The sequence below is a fragment of the Vespa mandarinia genome, chromosome 1 (assembly GCF_050613455.1).
Source record: "Vespa mandarinia isolate Hongniang chromosome 1, ASM5061345v1, whole genome shotgun sequence".
NCBI lineage: Eukaryota > Metazoa > Arthropoda > Insecta > Hymenoptera > Vespidae > Vespa > Vespa mandarinia.
In genome coordinates, this window is record NC_140810.1 from 16,099,028 (window position 1) to 16,115,955 (window position 16,928).

Below are 16,928 nucleotides of genomic sequence, written 5' to 3' on the forward strand. Positions count from 1 at the left end.
GACAATGTGGATGGTGGTCCATTTAAAAAAACAAAACAAAAAAAAAATCTCTTTCGTAGCTTTTCTCCTTAAAGCTACTCGAAGTCGGTCAAGCACTCTCACGATCGTTCATCTTTAATGCATACTTTCTTTTACAAGTGAGAGAGAGCATGTCAACGAGCGCATTTTTCTTTCTTTTTCTAATTCCTTCTTTTTTTTTTATTTTTTTTTTTTTTTTTTTTTTTTTTTTTTTGTTATCTATACATGCCAATATACGAAGGGCAATAACTTCGGACCAACGGTGAACAAGCTTTTGGTATATTCGATAATTTCGTAGCATGAATATTCCATGAATATCGTCCCTACCGTAAACTTTCGAAAGCTTCGTGCCTTCGAAATTATTTACTCGCAAACGAAGCTCCCCCATCGAAGTCGTTGTCTCCTGTCGAATTTATCGGTCGACCACGTCTTATCGTAAATATAATTGGCTCGTTAGTTGAGTTAAAATGGGACACCCTATATACATATACATATATATATATATATGCAAATACACTATATACCGTACTATACCAGTTGTCATCGATAACAGTAAATGTAACTAGGTTCTTGTACATTTAAAAGAAAGAAAAATCCTTTTTTTCTTTTTACACGCTTATCACGCAGTATTGTTAAAAAAAAAAAAAAAAAAAAAAAAAAATTATATCTTCGTAAAAATTTCATACTATCCAATATAAATTGACTACTATTTCGTCCGACACTTATCTCAAGACAACCCGTATTTGCACACGAACAGCAAACCGCTATGTAAACTCTTGATCCCACTAACAAGAGATCACGCGATAGGCGTTCCACCTTACCGATCGTTGCAAACTTCTCCATTGCTTTTTATTCTTATAACGTATGTAGGATACGTGACCTTGCTTAGTATAATTTAACTTCTTTACGAGCTGTACAAAATGCAAGGACTTACCGACTTACTAAAAATAAATATAAAAAAAAAAAAAAAAAAAAAAAAAAAAACGAACGAAATAAGGCAAACGACTCTACAAATCAGTCTTACAGAACGTGAATTAAATTTTAATATTGGAAAAAAGATTTAGCATACGAGAGTTTAATGCACAAAGTGCATTTGTTTTTCTTTTTTTGTTTTCTTACCGAAGAATAAATAACTCGTTTAATGAAGAAAAAGATAGGAGAGAGAGAAAGAAAAAAAACACGAGGAAAATAAAATTCTGTGGAAAGGAAAAAATATATTATTATGTGAGGAAAGATTCACTTGAAATATTTGGAAACTTTATCGAACCATTGGAAAAAGATTAGGAAAGAAGAATTATAAAAATGATTGCAAATTTTGTTAGCAAAGAGTAACAAAGAAAAACCAATAAATCATTAGAAGAAAATATCAATGGATTACTTCGGATTACGAGGAAATATCGAGAGAAAGTTTTTAATAGATACTCCACATGGAATAAGGAAAACTTGTGCAAAAACATAACAAACAACAAAAATCAGGAAATAAAAATCCCAGAGGAATCCTAATATACTTGAACATAGATGTATATCTGATAAAACTTTTATTCAACTATCATATTTATAGTTTAATCTTCCTCCTCCTCAGGTGCAGCACCACCAGAGCCCTTACGCAAGTTCTTCCTCTTTACACGGCCTGGTCTGCCACTTCCAAATGGAGATTTCAAAGAGAAATCAATGTGCTTTTGCGAATCTAATCGTACAATGAAGGAGGGGATGTTCACCACTTGCTTGCGCACCCTGAAACGATACACCATCATTCGGAACCCTTTACAAAGTCTATTACTTTGCAATCATTATGCCAATGAATGGATTTTATCGCTAGATGTCTCGTGAAAACGTTAACACAATACCGAATAAGGATGACGAGTTTCAATTGCTCCAATAATATCAACAGACGTTAAATGTTAGTATTTAACTAACATTTAAGTGGCCTGTGTGAAATAAAGTAGCTTCAAAACTTTTTTTTTTAACTATTTGCCGATAGAACAGTCGTTCAGTTACATATGCAGAAGTTGCCCATTCAATTGAAGTCAAGTTTTTAGATTATTGGTCAAGTCAGGAGATCAATCAGGTGAACTGTCCTGACATCTGTAGTAGCAAAAATTTTTTGTTATAGCATCAAACGATTTGTTCTTACAAGCATGAATGAGATATGCAAAAATATATGCTTCAATAATCGCAAATTGAGACATAAGCGACTTGTCTCCTGGGATGAAACTAGACAAAGAATTATCCTTGCCCAGAGATTAACCAGGCGTTTTATCTCGCCTTAATAGATTAGAAATTATCTGCAAATGTACAGATATTCCTTGCCCAAATTATAAGGCTACAATAATCCTATAAAAGATCATTTATATATCTATGGATTTAAAAACTCACCTAATATGACGTTGACGGATCAAAACTCTGGCATGATGGATTGACTTAGCAAGACCCAATTTAAATACTTGAGTTTGAAGACGTCTTTCCAAGAAATCTTCAATTTTCAAGCCAAGAACGTAATCGAGTTTCATGTGTCCTTCATCCAACACACCGATTCTCACTAAACGACGCAATAATGCATTACCTAAAAACAATTGAGATTTGTTGGAAAGAAATAATACGTTAACATTTATCATACATGTTATTTAGTTTCCTAATTTTTCAGAACTTAATACATTCCTCAAAATTGTTAGGTCAAGAGGTGTCAGAAAATAAAGAATGAATTCATCATATAATCTTGAAATACTCTACACGGTTCTTTTATAAAAATACTTTAATATTAAATACTTAAATATTAATTTTTAAAAACTTTATATAACCTAAAACTTTATATTAACCTAAAAATTTAATAAAACGTGTTAGTGTATATATACCTTCGAAAAGACGTTTTGGATCTTTTTCTTCGAGCGTAAGAAGTTCTCGAGCAGCTTTACGAATTTTGGCCAACGTATACTTGACTCTCCATACTTCACGTTTATTACGAAGACCATATTCACCGATGATTCGCAACTCCTGATCTAAACGTGCCTTCTCATAAGGCCGCCTGGGAGTTACATAGGTCTTTGAAAAGACCGAAGGAATTCGTCCGTTTACCATATTGAAAGATCGTTACCTAATGCAAGAAAAAAAACCGAATACTTTCAAAAACCACGTGATAATTCGAACGAGAATATATTGGAAAAAAAAAACGTGTAGCAATAAAGATGGCGACCACGTTGTAGACAAATTCTTCGAGAATAAAATTAAAGATAAATATATAATTTCTTACAAAATAATATTAATTTTTAAAATAGAAGTCAATAAATAAACATTGATAGTAATTATAGAACATTTAGCAATAAAATAATTATTAAAATTATCTTACCTCAGAACCGGCTTGAAGTAACGACCTAACTGTAGCGAAACAACGATGAAAATGGCCGAGTTCATTAAAACCGGAAATCATTTTCCAAGCGTAAAGATGGCGTGAATGTTAGCCAATCGCAAACGACTTGAAACTACTGCAGTACCTCCTAACGGTCATTTTTATAAGTCCTGAAAATAAATGGAAAAATATATATTTTACAATTTAATTATGATCTATAAGATATTAAAAGTACATATACATTTTAATATCGTATATATATATATATATATATATATGTAATTTAAATATTATATTTAATAATATTACATTTAATAATATTTAAATTACGTAAATAAATAAATCGAATTGCGAAAATTAATTTCATAATTATCAGAGGCTCATGTTATCTAATATTAACTGTATTTTTTTTTTCTTCTTGATTATTGTACTCTATTTCTTTGAAAAAAATATGTCAAGATCCTGTTTCATGATAATTCTAATCAATGTCATTGATGTTAATTAAAAATATTCATATTATCATAAACGGTTGCATAATTTTTAAGTAACGAAATAATTCAATATTAATTATTTCTATGTTAATTTTTATTTTTATTATTTATTATATTCTTTTTAATAGACAACAAAAATATTTTTAATATTATCTAATACTTTTTGCAAATGATTTATTGATTGATAAATCCTAATAATGAATGCTTTACACACAAATATATCGTACATGCATCTTATTATTTTTCCTCTCGATGCAAAATATAATTTTATTGTCTATCATTTATATTATTATACGTAAAAACATGAATAAATGCAATGACTAATAAAAAACTTATGATAACCAGGTCATAAGTATAAATAATAAATAATATGATGTAAAATAATCAAGTTTCGACTATAGTAGTAGAAAAAGAAAATGGTATGTTGTACATCTCTTTTTAATATACAACCAGTGTAATAAAACGCGTGAAACTTATTAAAAATGCATTTGAATGAAGAAATATTTCGCGACATACTTCGGATAAATAAAAAACATGGAAGATTAAAGTAAAAGACAGTAAAACAATTCCTCAATAATAATACATCATAAATATCCAGTAAACAAAAATATGATATTAAAAACATAAAGATAACCTAATCTATATTCTTTAAAGAATTTGGTATTTATTTATTCTTTCTTATCGGTATGATACGTGTGACATTTGTTTAATTTACTTTGTTCCTATGTTATCAATTTATCAAGTTTAACATATACGTGCAAGTTCTTTCTTATTCTTTTATAAATCGTTATTATAAATCGTTAGGAAATCACGATTTATAATAACAAAACTTTTGAAACATTCTGTGAAAATTATATTTTTCTCATGGAAAAAAAAAGAAAAAATCATATCAGTGCTATAACTTGTGTTCGTGTACGTAATAATATTTTGTTGTTCAGATTATAATTTTTAATGTCTATATGATATATAAAAGACTATTACAAAATCTTATTTCTGAGTATAATAACATATCTAATGAGACCAAGTAAAATTGTTTCAAAATTAAGGTTACATGAATACTCTTAGTCATTCCTATACATAAAAAATTAACAGACTTTAAACTCAACAATGTATAATGAACTTCCTATATTACGTATATTACTAAGTCACGTTTAAATCACGTTTCTCTCGACCATTTTTTAATATTTTTATATGACAGTATTCTGATATGCAGGGTCATTCAATTGACCTGGAGAACGAAGAAACTGAGATAAGCAAGGAAGTAAGTATTCGTCACGCTTTAAATGACTTCAGTATCTTTAGTGGCACGAGACAGTTAAGAAAGGTTTTATTTTATTGATTTGCTGCATCAATAAGAGCTAGACTACAGTGATTCTTAATTTATATTTCACAAGCTTCCAATCAATTACAAAATATAAAAATGGAGGCTATAGGAGCCGTAAGTATTATTTTTTTTAAATTAATTGATATTTCTTTTTTTTTTTATAATAATACAAAAGGCACACAAGATCTTACGATCGTATATCTTTTATATTCAAATTTGCAATTGAAAATTATTTTGCTTTTTAACATATATTACTTTTTAATATATTTTACTTATAATATTATTGTTTATATTTCATTTGAAATTTATATAAAACATCTATGTCGATATTCATGAAATATAATATATAAAATTGTATCCAATGTATAAGTAAATTTTCATAAATAAAATATATTATGTATTCTTTTGCGTTAAAAAAATAATTTATTTATTACTTATTGAACATATTATTCAAATTAATATTCCAAGAATAGTTTTATATTTAAAAGTATTTGTACAGTCTATAATCGTCCTGGTTACGTCGAAATTGAATATCACAAAATGTATGTATTCCTTGATCATTTTCCAAACAGTGATAAGTTAATTTCAAAATAATGAATCTAATACCAAAATAATAACTAACACTCATTACTGTATCATCCAAATATTATGAATAATAGAGTATGGAATAATTTTATCATCTTATTCATAAACCTGATAAATGATTCTTATTATAAAATATAGCATAGTTATCAATTATTTATATATAAAAATAAGTTCACGAACAATATATGTTTATCTTCGCAAAGAGATAATTGTATTGACCTTTGAATGATATTAGTATTCACGTGAGGAAACTCGTGCGAGATATCATGTATAAAGACATAAATTTAAGAGATAATCAATAGTTGGAATTATTTGTAATTTGGTATTATATTACACAATGAACTTGATTAATTCATTTTAGAATTGATATAAGTGTTTACACATTAATTGGCTTGTGATTATTCCAAGGAAAAAAAAAAAAAAAAAAAAAAGAAAAAAAAAAAAAGAAAAAAAAAAAAAAAAAAAATAAAAAAAAAATATATTTTTACAGTATCCCATATTAAAATCTTTTCTTGCTGGCTCATTTTCTGGTACTTTTTCGACAATTCTATTTCAACCATTGGATTTAATTAAAACTAGATTACAAAGCAGAGTTACTACTCATGTTGAGTAAGTAATCAAACAAGATTATTAATAAAATTAATCTACTTGATATATTAGATATAAATGTATCACGCATAACTATTTACAGACCAACAAGAAATGGGATGCTAACAACAATTGTACATATAATAAAAAAAGAAAATGTATTTGGATTATGGCGGGGTATGACACCAGTAAGTAGTACAATGCAAAGTATATCTAATATGTAAAATGAATATGTTAATTGCATAGAATAAAGGAATATTAATAAAATTATTTTTTTTTTTAGTCTATAACAAGGGTCATCCCTGGTGTTGGACTCTACTTTTCCTCTTTGGATTGGTTAAAACATACATTACAGCTAGAAGAACCATTGACACCTCTACAAGCTATATCGTTAGGTATTACAGCTCGATCTATGTCTGGTGGTTTATTAATTCCAATTACCGTTGTTAAAACACGATTTGAGGTACAAATGCATTAAATAACATTCCAATAGGATGCATTTATATATATTGTTTCACAAAATACTCTATATTATTTAATTATAATATTTTTATAGAGCGGCGTTTACAAATACAATAGCGTTGCAGAAGCTTTGAGGCTCATATATAGGCAAGAAGGTATTAAAGGTCTGTCAAGTGGCCTAGTACCAACATTACTTCGCGATGCACCATACAGTGGTCTTTATCTGTTATTTTATACACAATTAAAACAAATAGCTGCTCATACAGGTACCCTACGGTGAAGATAAATTTATTAAAAGTAATTTTCTTAAATGCTAATATGCACTCTTCATTTCTTTAGAGCTCATTCATCAAAATACCTCTGTACCAGTACACTTCAGCTGTGGGGTTTTAGCAGGAATTTTTGCTGCTATTGTAACGCATCCACCAGATGTTATTAAAACGAAGATGCAACTTTACCCAAATGAATTTAAAACTATTTACAGTGCCACTTATATTGTGTATAAAAAGTATGGAATTTTAGGATATTTTAAAGGAATTGTTCCTAGAATGTTAAGAAGAACACTAATGACTACTATGGCTTGGACTGTTTATGAACAGGTATATTTACACTAGGTCAAATTTTTAGTATCATTTGATTATGTATATAATTAAATCCACCCATCAATTTTACAGATTACACGAAGCATTGGGTTAAAATAAAATTTAATAAATTATGCTGATTGGTATAAATAGAAAATTTTAACCACATGAGAACAATTATTTATATACAGTATTAGAATGAAGCAACGTATTGCTCATTGTATTACCAATATATGTATTTATTTAATAAATTATATATTTTTATAGATTACCTAGTTAAATATATATTTTTATGTTACAAGTGTACAAGATAATACCAGTCATTTAATGGTTTTTTAGACTAATCTTTATCTGCATTTTGTGATTATTTTTTTATGTTCTTTCTCAGGTTCATTTTATTAATTTCAAATAACAATATTACGAGTATTACAACGTAACCTATGGACATTTTACCTTGTTTGGTTGGTATGTATAGTAATGTAACAATTACTTTTAGATGTAAATAAAATTGCAATAAAATAACATTCACGCATTATTTAAAGGCCGATTTTCAGGAATCATTAATGATTCGTTAAAATGACGTAAAGTACTTTAAATAAATTCATCCATATTTATATAAAATTCATGACTTTTCAATGTGAAGATTATGCAAAATCTTTACCTTAATAATACATAAAGCAGAGTGCACGTGGATCTGTCGGACTGGTTATTCCCATTGCCCTGTCTTCGCTCTGAAAATAGAGAATCCATGTTTTAAAAGTTAAGATTTAACAAATATTATTTTCATACGAATCGCAATTACTTTCAAACGCTTAACATAATTCCCTTATTGTAGCTGTTGTTAACCTCATTATGTTAAATTCTTAAACAGAAATAATATTATACTTCAATTATATGCATGAGTAAGCAATTAATATAATTCAAAATATCATTATGATAGCAGCTTTAAAATTATAAGAACTTATGTTTCCTCCATTATATGATTTATAAGTATCATTGAAAAATATAAAAAAAAAAAATAAAATTAATTAATTTTCTAAAAAAATATTTAGTTCATCTTTTCATAGATCTAAAATCCATTATTTCTATCTCTATATGTTATTAAATACTAATTATATTATGTAATATTATATAATATTACATAATATAATTATGTAATATTATAATATTTGTAATAAAGTTATAATATTTCTGTGCTGCAATACAAAATGATAATATTGAAGTTGAAGTTTATTAGAGTAAACTTTTATATTTCTGTAAGTAAATATTTAAAAAGCAGATTATAATAATAATAAAGAAACATTTATATCATTAATGAATTGTGTAAATGTAAGACATATGTAAAATATGTATCTTCTCTATCAAAGCTGAAACGAAGGACATGGCAAACTGAATAATATGAGACTATATATAAATGAGGGAAGTCCTAGGAGCAGCTCAATTTATGATCCATATGGCCTCTGTTGTGATCCTTTTGATCGATGTAGGATAATGCTAAAGAATAATCATTTCACCCATTTATAAAAATTATAATTTTACCCGCACCCTAACCATTAAGAACTAAAAGTGTAAATAAAGTGACACGTGCAAGGAGGGAAGAAAATATTTCATATGATACACATTTCTTATAAATTGTAAAAAGGGGAGTAGTAAGAAATTCCTTATCAAATAGAGGAAATGTTTAAATAATCAATTTGATACTGGTATAATATTTATGATGACAATTGAATCAATTTCATATTTTTAACTCACTGGCTATAGAAATAACAGGAAAGTTACTCTGAACATTTAAGTTCGAAGTTTGAAAATACTACAATTGATCTATCCAATTTCTGTTCTCATAGGTATCATTAATATGTCCCTAAACGAAAAACTCTCAGATAAATTATCATTGAAAGTCATCTTGACAATGCTCCAATCAACTGCAATTAGGAAGTAAGGAAAGTAATAGCAGGAGGACTTTGTTATCATTTCCTTTAAGCACTAGCACTGAAGTATCACTCCAAAAATAAACATCATCAATTTCAAAAAAGTCTAACTTTCCTAAGAAAAGGACATGTTTGGTATTATCATTCCGATATAAATACCTCAGAAATGCGTAGCAGAAGCTAGGTTTGTATAGTCACAGTCACACAGGGCACTGTCGTTGCAGGTCTACGGAAGTAGGCACTGTTTCCTCCACTAAACCACTAATTTCTTTTCGACAAAAAAGCTATGCAGTCGTTGATATTACATAATGATTTACTGTATTTAACCTATGAAGACATTATACCGATCAAAGCAAGCATAGGTATACCTTCTCCTATCTTGCTCTGTAGACAATATCTATAGTACTACATGATAAATATACCTTTCTTTTGTGAACGACTTTACTACTCCTTGCTCGACATTACCTCGATGCAGCTTTTTCAAGCTATATGTTACATAGAATGAGCTCGTCACATTGAAAATAAAATGCTGTACAATCAGGTCCATATGAAATTTAGTAAGAGCATTTCTCCAATTAATAGGCAGGATCAAAGACTGGTACGTTGTGACTGTATGCGATTCTTCAAAATCACAGATAATTATCATGTACATATTATGTGCATCTAATGAAACTCACCTGGTAAAGAACCTGTACAGTAAATGAGACGAATATATCGTTAATTGTTTAGTGCATACCTGGCTTAGTTCTCACTCACTAACCAATCAAGAGTAGTTACTTGTGACTTCGACTTCGAGATCGATGGCGACGACGATTATGGTGACTGGAACTTCGATGATCTCGATTTCCTATAAACGATTATAAACACATGTATATACGTCATTACGGATAAGTTCATTTCTCAAAGTGAATTTCGTCAAATCGATTAACTTTTTGTACCTTTATCGCGAGAATGACGTCGATGATTATCGTCATCACGATGTCGATCATGCTTCTCTCTAGATCTGCTTCTACTTCTATGTCCAGAATTCCTGTAAAACAAATTTTATTAAGAATTTAATAATTGCATTATTTCTTTTTTTTTTTTTTCACGTTATAATTATCTAAATATTAACCTATGACTTCCTGAGTCATGTCTACCCTTGTCGTCGTCTGTACGTCTACGACGTTTATCCCTTTCTCTATCTCGATCTCGATCTCTATCACTTTCTCTTCTTCGTCTATCAAGTTCTTCATTAGCACGTGCTCTCTGTTTTCTCTCCTCTTCTCTTTTCTGCTCTTTTTCATCCCTTGCTTTTTCACGTTTATTCTATACAAAAGCAAATTATTTACGTTTATAAAGAAAAAAGAAAACAGAAAAGTTAGCTATCGACATTAATCATTATAAAAGTTAGCTGATTTTGATTGTACCATAATTTCTTGAAGAGCACTTTTTAATCTTGCATAACCCACATGTTGTTTACCCATCAAATGGTCATCAATTCGTTGTTGAGCATCTCCAACAATAAGAAAAGCACCACACACATCACATACCTCCATTTGTTTTTCTTGAGCCGCAGCTAATTCAGCAGTCTTAATGGAAAATTAAATATTTAATAAAATATTTGAAATAATGTTTATAAACAAAAGAATAACCCTATTAAAAACTTACTTGATTATAATGGCTATTATCGTTAGACTTTCTAAGAGTTTCCCGTTCTTCTTTTAATTGATCACAAAGTCTCATTAGGCCTTGAGCTTGTTCTACATTTCCTTGAATTCCACTTTGTTCTGCCTCTTCTACTAATTTGTTTATTTTTTCCGTTAGCAAAGCTATTTGTTCTTCATTTCTTTGAGTCTGTGCAGGAGTTAGAGTAGGCTGAAGAAAGAATATAACAAAATTAAAAATCTTAATGATTTGTATTACTTTCAATAAAAAAATCTAAATAATAAATACCGCTTCAGTTCTTCCAATAAGAGCAAGACGTTGTTTGCCTTTGACAATTTTTCTTTCAACCTCATTCAACATACTTTGACAGAATCTAATAAATTCATCTTCGTATTGCTGTTTACGATATGAGTATGGCGCTTTCTCAAAAAGTTCTCTCGCCTCATCGTCGTGAACTCGAGAACAAGCCCCAAGGTCAGCTCTCGTATTCACAAATAAATCATGAGGACAGAATTTTACCAAATATAATTTGCAAAACTGTAAAGAAATAAAACTTAGCTATTATCAAATAACGTAGAAATTAATCATTAAAATGATATTAAAAGCATCGATCGTTAATCAAATGACGTGTTCGTTGGAAGAAACGAAAGAACAATTTTATTAACGTGATCATACCTCAGGATCCTCCCAATTAAGTTCTTTTGGTTTTTCATTGGGAAGAACATTTCTATTTCTCCCCATAAGCTCGTCAAGTAAAGCAGCAGCAGCGGCAGCAGCCATATTTCAAAAAAATGACCTAACTCCGAACGTTAGACGAAAACTCAAAACGTCGAATAATTTCGTCCAAATGACATTAATCGCTACAAACGAAACGTTATATTTCTCGAAAAACTCGAACAAAACGAAAGGCGAACGATAAAATAATTGAATATTAACGACGTTTAGAAAAATTACACGTAGTAATATATAAACGGACAGCTCAGAAAAGTGATAAGACTCAGTAATATTACAAACACTTTTACACTATAGATGACACTAGCGTTGTAAACAGATATGTTAGTTCAGTCATGCGACCGCGCTGTGGCGCTGTACATCAAAGAGAACTATATTTTGTGGCAATTCGGTCACGTGATGTTGTGGCGCTGTAATCGCGAAAACTAAAGAGATCTATATTTTCTAAGTCGCTTAGACCATCTAGTTAATGAAAGTCTATTAGTCGATATGATAGAGATTATATAGAAAAATAAAATGATTTTTGTTTATTATAAATTTTGGAAATTTTCATTAATCATAATCGTTCTGAGTCTTCTTATTTACCTACAGAATATAATCTGTATAAACGATTTGTACAGATAAAATTAAACCAACCACCATACAGACAACATCGATAGCATGTGTGATTTTTTATCGTGTCACTTGAGGGCATTGAAGGTATCTTAAATTTAAAGTTATTGTAATTGGTCAGCTAAGTCAGTAAAAAAGATCAATCGATAGATTTTTTTTATTTTCTGGTTTTTTTTTTCTTATATAGATATATTCTGAACAAAATTTCAATAAATTTAAATAATTAAAATATAATACTTTAATATTCAATAATATTATAAGACTTTTTTCTGAAAAACAAATAGTATTATTAAACAATGATGGTTGGTAATTACATAGAAATTATACAAATCATTTAATACATATATAGTTCTATCAATCCAATAATTATAATGTACTAATTCGAAAACCAGTAAAAATGCAATAACATATTGCAAAGAGTTAAAATTAATTTGATTCGAATTAACGAAGTTTGTTTTTACGATATAAAAAAAAAACATAATTCGAAAAAATATTCTAGTAGAATTTTTAATTAGATGTCTTAATACGTAAATTAAAAATTATTTCTCATTAAAACAACTGAATCGTTAAAATTGTACGATCAAATTGAAAGATCACTTTTCGAACCATATATATATATATGGCAGAATATAACAATGGCAGAAGTAGAAAAAAATTAAGGAGAAAAAAAAAAGATTTAAAAAAATGATTAACGTTGATAATTATGATCTATTTGTCTCTTCCAAAAGTTTAAAGAATATTTCTCACTTCGTTTGATAAAAGAAGCTTTTTTTATCATTTCGATGAAAAATAACCAAATGAAGAAACATACTCGGTGAATATCTTTCGTTTTGTGGATGAAAAAGTATATATATATATATATATATATATATATATAGAGAGAGAGAGAGAGAGAGAGAGAACTACGACGCAACAAAATCGTATAGAAAGAAGAAGAAAAGAGTCGCAGGCGCCTCCGGTTAACTAACTTTCAAATAATGGACGCGCGTTCCACTGAGAGAGAGAGAGAGAGAGAGAGAGAGAGAGAGAGACAGTCTATAAATAGAAAATATACTGCAACTTCCGTACAACGAACTCAAAACCATAATTTTGCTTCCTCGTTAATGATGCTTTGTATAAACTTACGAAATACAGCTATTTTACGTAGATACATTTTACACTACTGTTGGTACGTATTATATGCAGGAAAAAATGACGGCTAAAGTATAATTTTTCTATTTCTTAATTTCATTTTTCTTTTTTTTTTTTTTTTCTTCTTCTTTTCTTTTCCTTATCATTAATGGGATTTTATTCAACACTTCTCATAGTTATATTTTATATCGTCGGAACGTATTGTATGCACGAGAAGAAAATGACGCCTAAAAAGTTTAATATATAATTCGTCTATTTTTCAATTTATTTGCTTTTCTTTTGAATGTCAGTTTTGATATAATACTTTTGTTCAGTTACATTTTACGCCATTCGGATTTATTGAATGCATCAGGAAAAAAAAAAGTGACGTCTAAAATGTAATATAATTTTTTGTATTTTTCGATTTAGTTTTTTGTTTTCTTTTGAATTTTGTTTTAGACAGTAATTTTCGTAATTACATTTAACATCGTCGGAACGTGACTAAATGCATGTGAGAAAAAAAAAGAGTATCTAAAGTATAATATAACTTTTATAATTTTCTCTGATGTTTTTCTATTTTCTTTTACATTTCATTTTACAGAATACTTTGCGTAGTTACATTTTAATTATATTTTAGTTACATTTTATACCGTCGGGACGGTAAGATTGATGGCAAAAAAAGAAAAAAAAAAGAAATGGCGTCTAAAATACTATGTAACGTTTGTATATTTGATTTATTTTGTTTCCTTTTGCATTGCACGGAGTACTTTGCTTAATCAAATTTAACACCATCGGGACGTATTTAAAATTGTACGATAAAATTGTACCTAAAATATTTCTATTTATCAGTAGTTTTTTCCTTCACATTTTCATTTTACACAGCACTTGACGTAATTTACATTTTACACCGTAATCGGAACGTATTGGACGATTGAGAAAATGGTGCCTATAAAATAAAATATAATTTCTATATTTCTTAATTTTCTTCTTCTTTTTTTTTTCTTTTTCTCTTTTTATTACATTTTACAGAAACGTGAAGAAAATATATCGTGAAAATACTACGCTGATTTCAATATTTTCTCCTCACTAGCGTTAAAAATGTTGGATAATTGATTTATTTCTTTCTCTGGCGGGAGGGAGGGGGGCGGAGGATTAGGGTGGAAAGGAGGGTAAAAATAAAAATAAAAAAAAAAGAAAAAAAAAGACAAAAAAGAAAAATAAAAAAAGAACTTTTCCTCGTTAACGATCTTCTTTTGAACGTTTTTCTAGGAAACAAGGGGGAAAGAAAAAAGATGAAATAGAATTCCTTTCGTAATTATTCGGTAGACGGTTCGAGCGCTTGGCACGGTATCAGAAACAGACAGAGAGAAAAAGGAAGAGAGAAAGAGAGAAAGAGAGAGAGAAAGAGAGAGAAGCGTTCTCCAGCTGCACCAGATTTCTCTCCAATAATCGTTTATTCGAAAGATCAACATCTGTCATTTGGTATTTGCCGCTTCATCGCGACGGTTCTCAGGTACTTTAGATTACATAAGAATATTTTTGAAAATGAAAAAGTAGTGCCAGAGGATGTAAGATAAATATTTCCCAATCTATTTTATTTCTCTGAGATTTGCCTAATTTTTTGATTCGATTAAAAAAAAGAAAGAACTAAATCAATTTCATTGCATATAAGTCTTAAGGATTTTATAAACATTTGTGAAAAAAAAATAATGTACTTAAAATCGATAAAATTGATGAAGATCAGATATTGCTTTCTCTGACATATATATACATATATATAGTCCTCATTAGTTATTAGATTTTTCGTACATTGAAGAGCAGGTGTATGGTTCGAGGAAAAGCATATTGCGGTTGCCAGGAAAGGAAGGAGGAGGGTCGTAGAATTGGCGCCCACTGACCCGTTGGAGGGTCAGCAATTTACTCAGGGCCGTATAATATTTTGGTATCGCATGTACCCATAAAAGAACATGATATATCTATATAATATCTAGAAAAGATAGGTCGAAAGTTTGTTTATTTTTAACTTTTCCTGAATTTCACTGCGTAATACCGGAAACGATAATGTCAAAGATAGAAAGAAGGTGTGAATTTTTTAAAGAAACGATATTGATCGGTACGTACTATTTTATTTTATCTTTTGTATTATATGTATATATATATATGTGTGTGTGTGTGTGTGTATGTATGCATATATTTATATATGCTTGACAGCTTAATATCTGTAACAGAAACGTGTAAAATCTATCTAAAGAGACTGTACTTTATCGGAGCAATAACGGATTGCGAGATATACATATATGTATATATGTATGAGACGTATTTGTCTATACGATAATACTTCTGGGATTTCAACGGCGCGAGCAACGATGTAATTTAAAATCTTCCTGAAGTCTTTTAAAGATATTCCTTCAGTCGCAATAAACACAAAGTGTAGGTATCGTATAATATTACAATATGTTTGTGAGATCTCGACGTAAAGCGTTTATCACCCGTCTCATTTAAACTATTTTTAAAGAGACCATACTAATGTCTCTCTTATGCATGTATGTATATGCTTCTGTATTCGTCCAAGCAACATTTTGTTTCAATATTTCTTTCTTTCTTTTTATCTTTTCTTTTGTTTGCAAGCACTCCAAACAGTTATTATTAATCATGGATAAGGAAGTCAACATGAAAAAAAATTCATTTTCGACTTTAATTTTTTTCAACGATTTGTTAAATATTAAACGAAAAATAGTTAAAATAGCGGGCGAAAGGAAAAAATTTGCATAACCGCATTAAATGCGCGTGGCGCATCTACAAGTAGGCGGCGCCCTTAAGGACCTTCTTTTATAGGTTAAAAGGGCAAGACTATAGGGGTTGAGCAAATCGAGAGCAAGACAAATCTGGTGTAACATTTTAGTCGTGCTATATATATACATACACACATATATATGTATACGTATATACATGTAATACATACATAGATATATATAGAATTATTTGGAAAGCCCCTAGTTACAAAGAACATGATATTTTTATATCTTTCAGAATTTCATCGTTTCATTTTTAATATCGAATTTTTATTACGAATTTTTCGAACACCCTACTACTGTAGCGAACGACGAAACGCCAGACATAAAGAGCTGAGAAATACAAAAGAATATCCGAATTCATATATATATATATGACATATATATATATATATATATATATATATATATATATATATGCATATATACTATGTATATACATGTGATCTATTTCTTTTTTCATATGCGTCATGCACGCTGGATGCTTTCGCCAAACGGCAAAGACTCGTCTCGCTATGTTACTAACACTTTTGTCCACGTAAATTCGTGCACATTTCTATATATGTATATATATATATATATATATATATATATATATATATATATATATATATGTAAGTCGCATATAGGGCTATGTCTGCAGGGGTGCGGAAAGAGCTCGGAGGAGACGACAAGGGGTTGCTGTCTCCTCCTGCGCACTCACACGATAACCCTG

The 16,928-nt window shown here is 29.2% G+C and overlaps 3 protein-coding genes across 7 annotated transcripts; 1 reads left to right on the plus strand and 2 right to left on the minus strand.

Annotated features, from left to right (window-relative positions):
* Nucleotides 1-1,539: 1,539 nt before the first annotated feature.
* RpS9 (ribosomal protein S9) lies at nucleotides 1,540-3,518 on the minus strand. The gene is made up of 4 exons (XM_035870979.2): nucleotides 3,362-3,518; nucleotides 2,871-3,109; nucleotides 2,395-2,581; nucleotides 1,540-1,752 (listed from the first exon to the last, which is right to left on the minus strand). The coding sequence occupies exons 2-4, from the start codon at nucleotides 3,091-3,093 to the stop codon at nucleotides 1,581-1,583; spliced, it is 582 nt and encodes a 193-aa protein (XP_035726872.1). The 5' UTR covers nucleotides 3,094-3,109; nucleotides 3,362-3,518; the 3' UTR covers nucleotides 1,540-1,580.
* Nucleotides 3,519-4,264: 746 nt separating this feature from the next.
* Nucleotides 4,265-7,668, plus strand: LOC118443663 (mitochondrial glycine transporter). 5 transcript variants are annotated; one of them, XM_085654948.1, is made up of 8 exons: nucleotides 4,265-4,271; nucleotides 5,051-5,113; nucleotides 6,252-6,370; nucleotides 6,453-6,537; nucleotides 6,633-6,812; nucleotides 6,906-7,077; nucleotides 7,151-7,410; nucleotides 7,486-7,668. In XM_085654948.1, exons 1-8 carry the CDS (start codon nucleotides 4,269-4,271, stop codon nucleotides 7,510-7,512), a joined length of 909 nt encoding a protein of 302 aa, XP_085511074.1. In that variant the 5' UTR covers nucleotides 4,265-4,268; the 3' UTR covers nucleotides 7,513-7,668. The 5 variants fall into 5 exon arrangements, with proteins under 5 accessions (XP_085511074.1, XP_035726866.1, XP_085511078.1 ...); XM_035870973.2 differs by lacking the exon at nucleotides 4,265-4,271 and adding an exon at nucleotides 4,282-4,764; XM_085654952.1 differs by lacking the exon at nucleotides 4,265-4,271 and adding an exon at nucleotides 4,290-4,399.
* Nucleotides 7,669-7,769: 101 nt separating this feature from the next.
* On the minus strand, nucleotides 7,770-11,990 carry LOC118443661 (luc7-like protein 3). Its single transcript, XM_035870970.2, is given in 10 exon segments — nucleotides 7,770-8,104; nucleotides 8,107-8,123; nucleotides 9,998-10,009; nucleotides 10,098-10,167; nucleotides 10,259-10,350; nucleotides 10,435-10,628; nucleotides 10,730-10,891; nucleotides 10,971-11,177; nucleotides 11,256-11,504; nucleotides 11,643-11,990. Coding segments are annotated over 10 exon segments (1,158 nt in total). The 5' UTR covers nucleotides 11,748-11,990; the 3' UTR covers nucleotides 7,770-8,054.
* Nucleotides 11,991-16,928: the final 4,938 nt, after the last annotated feature.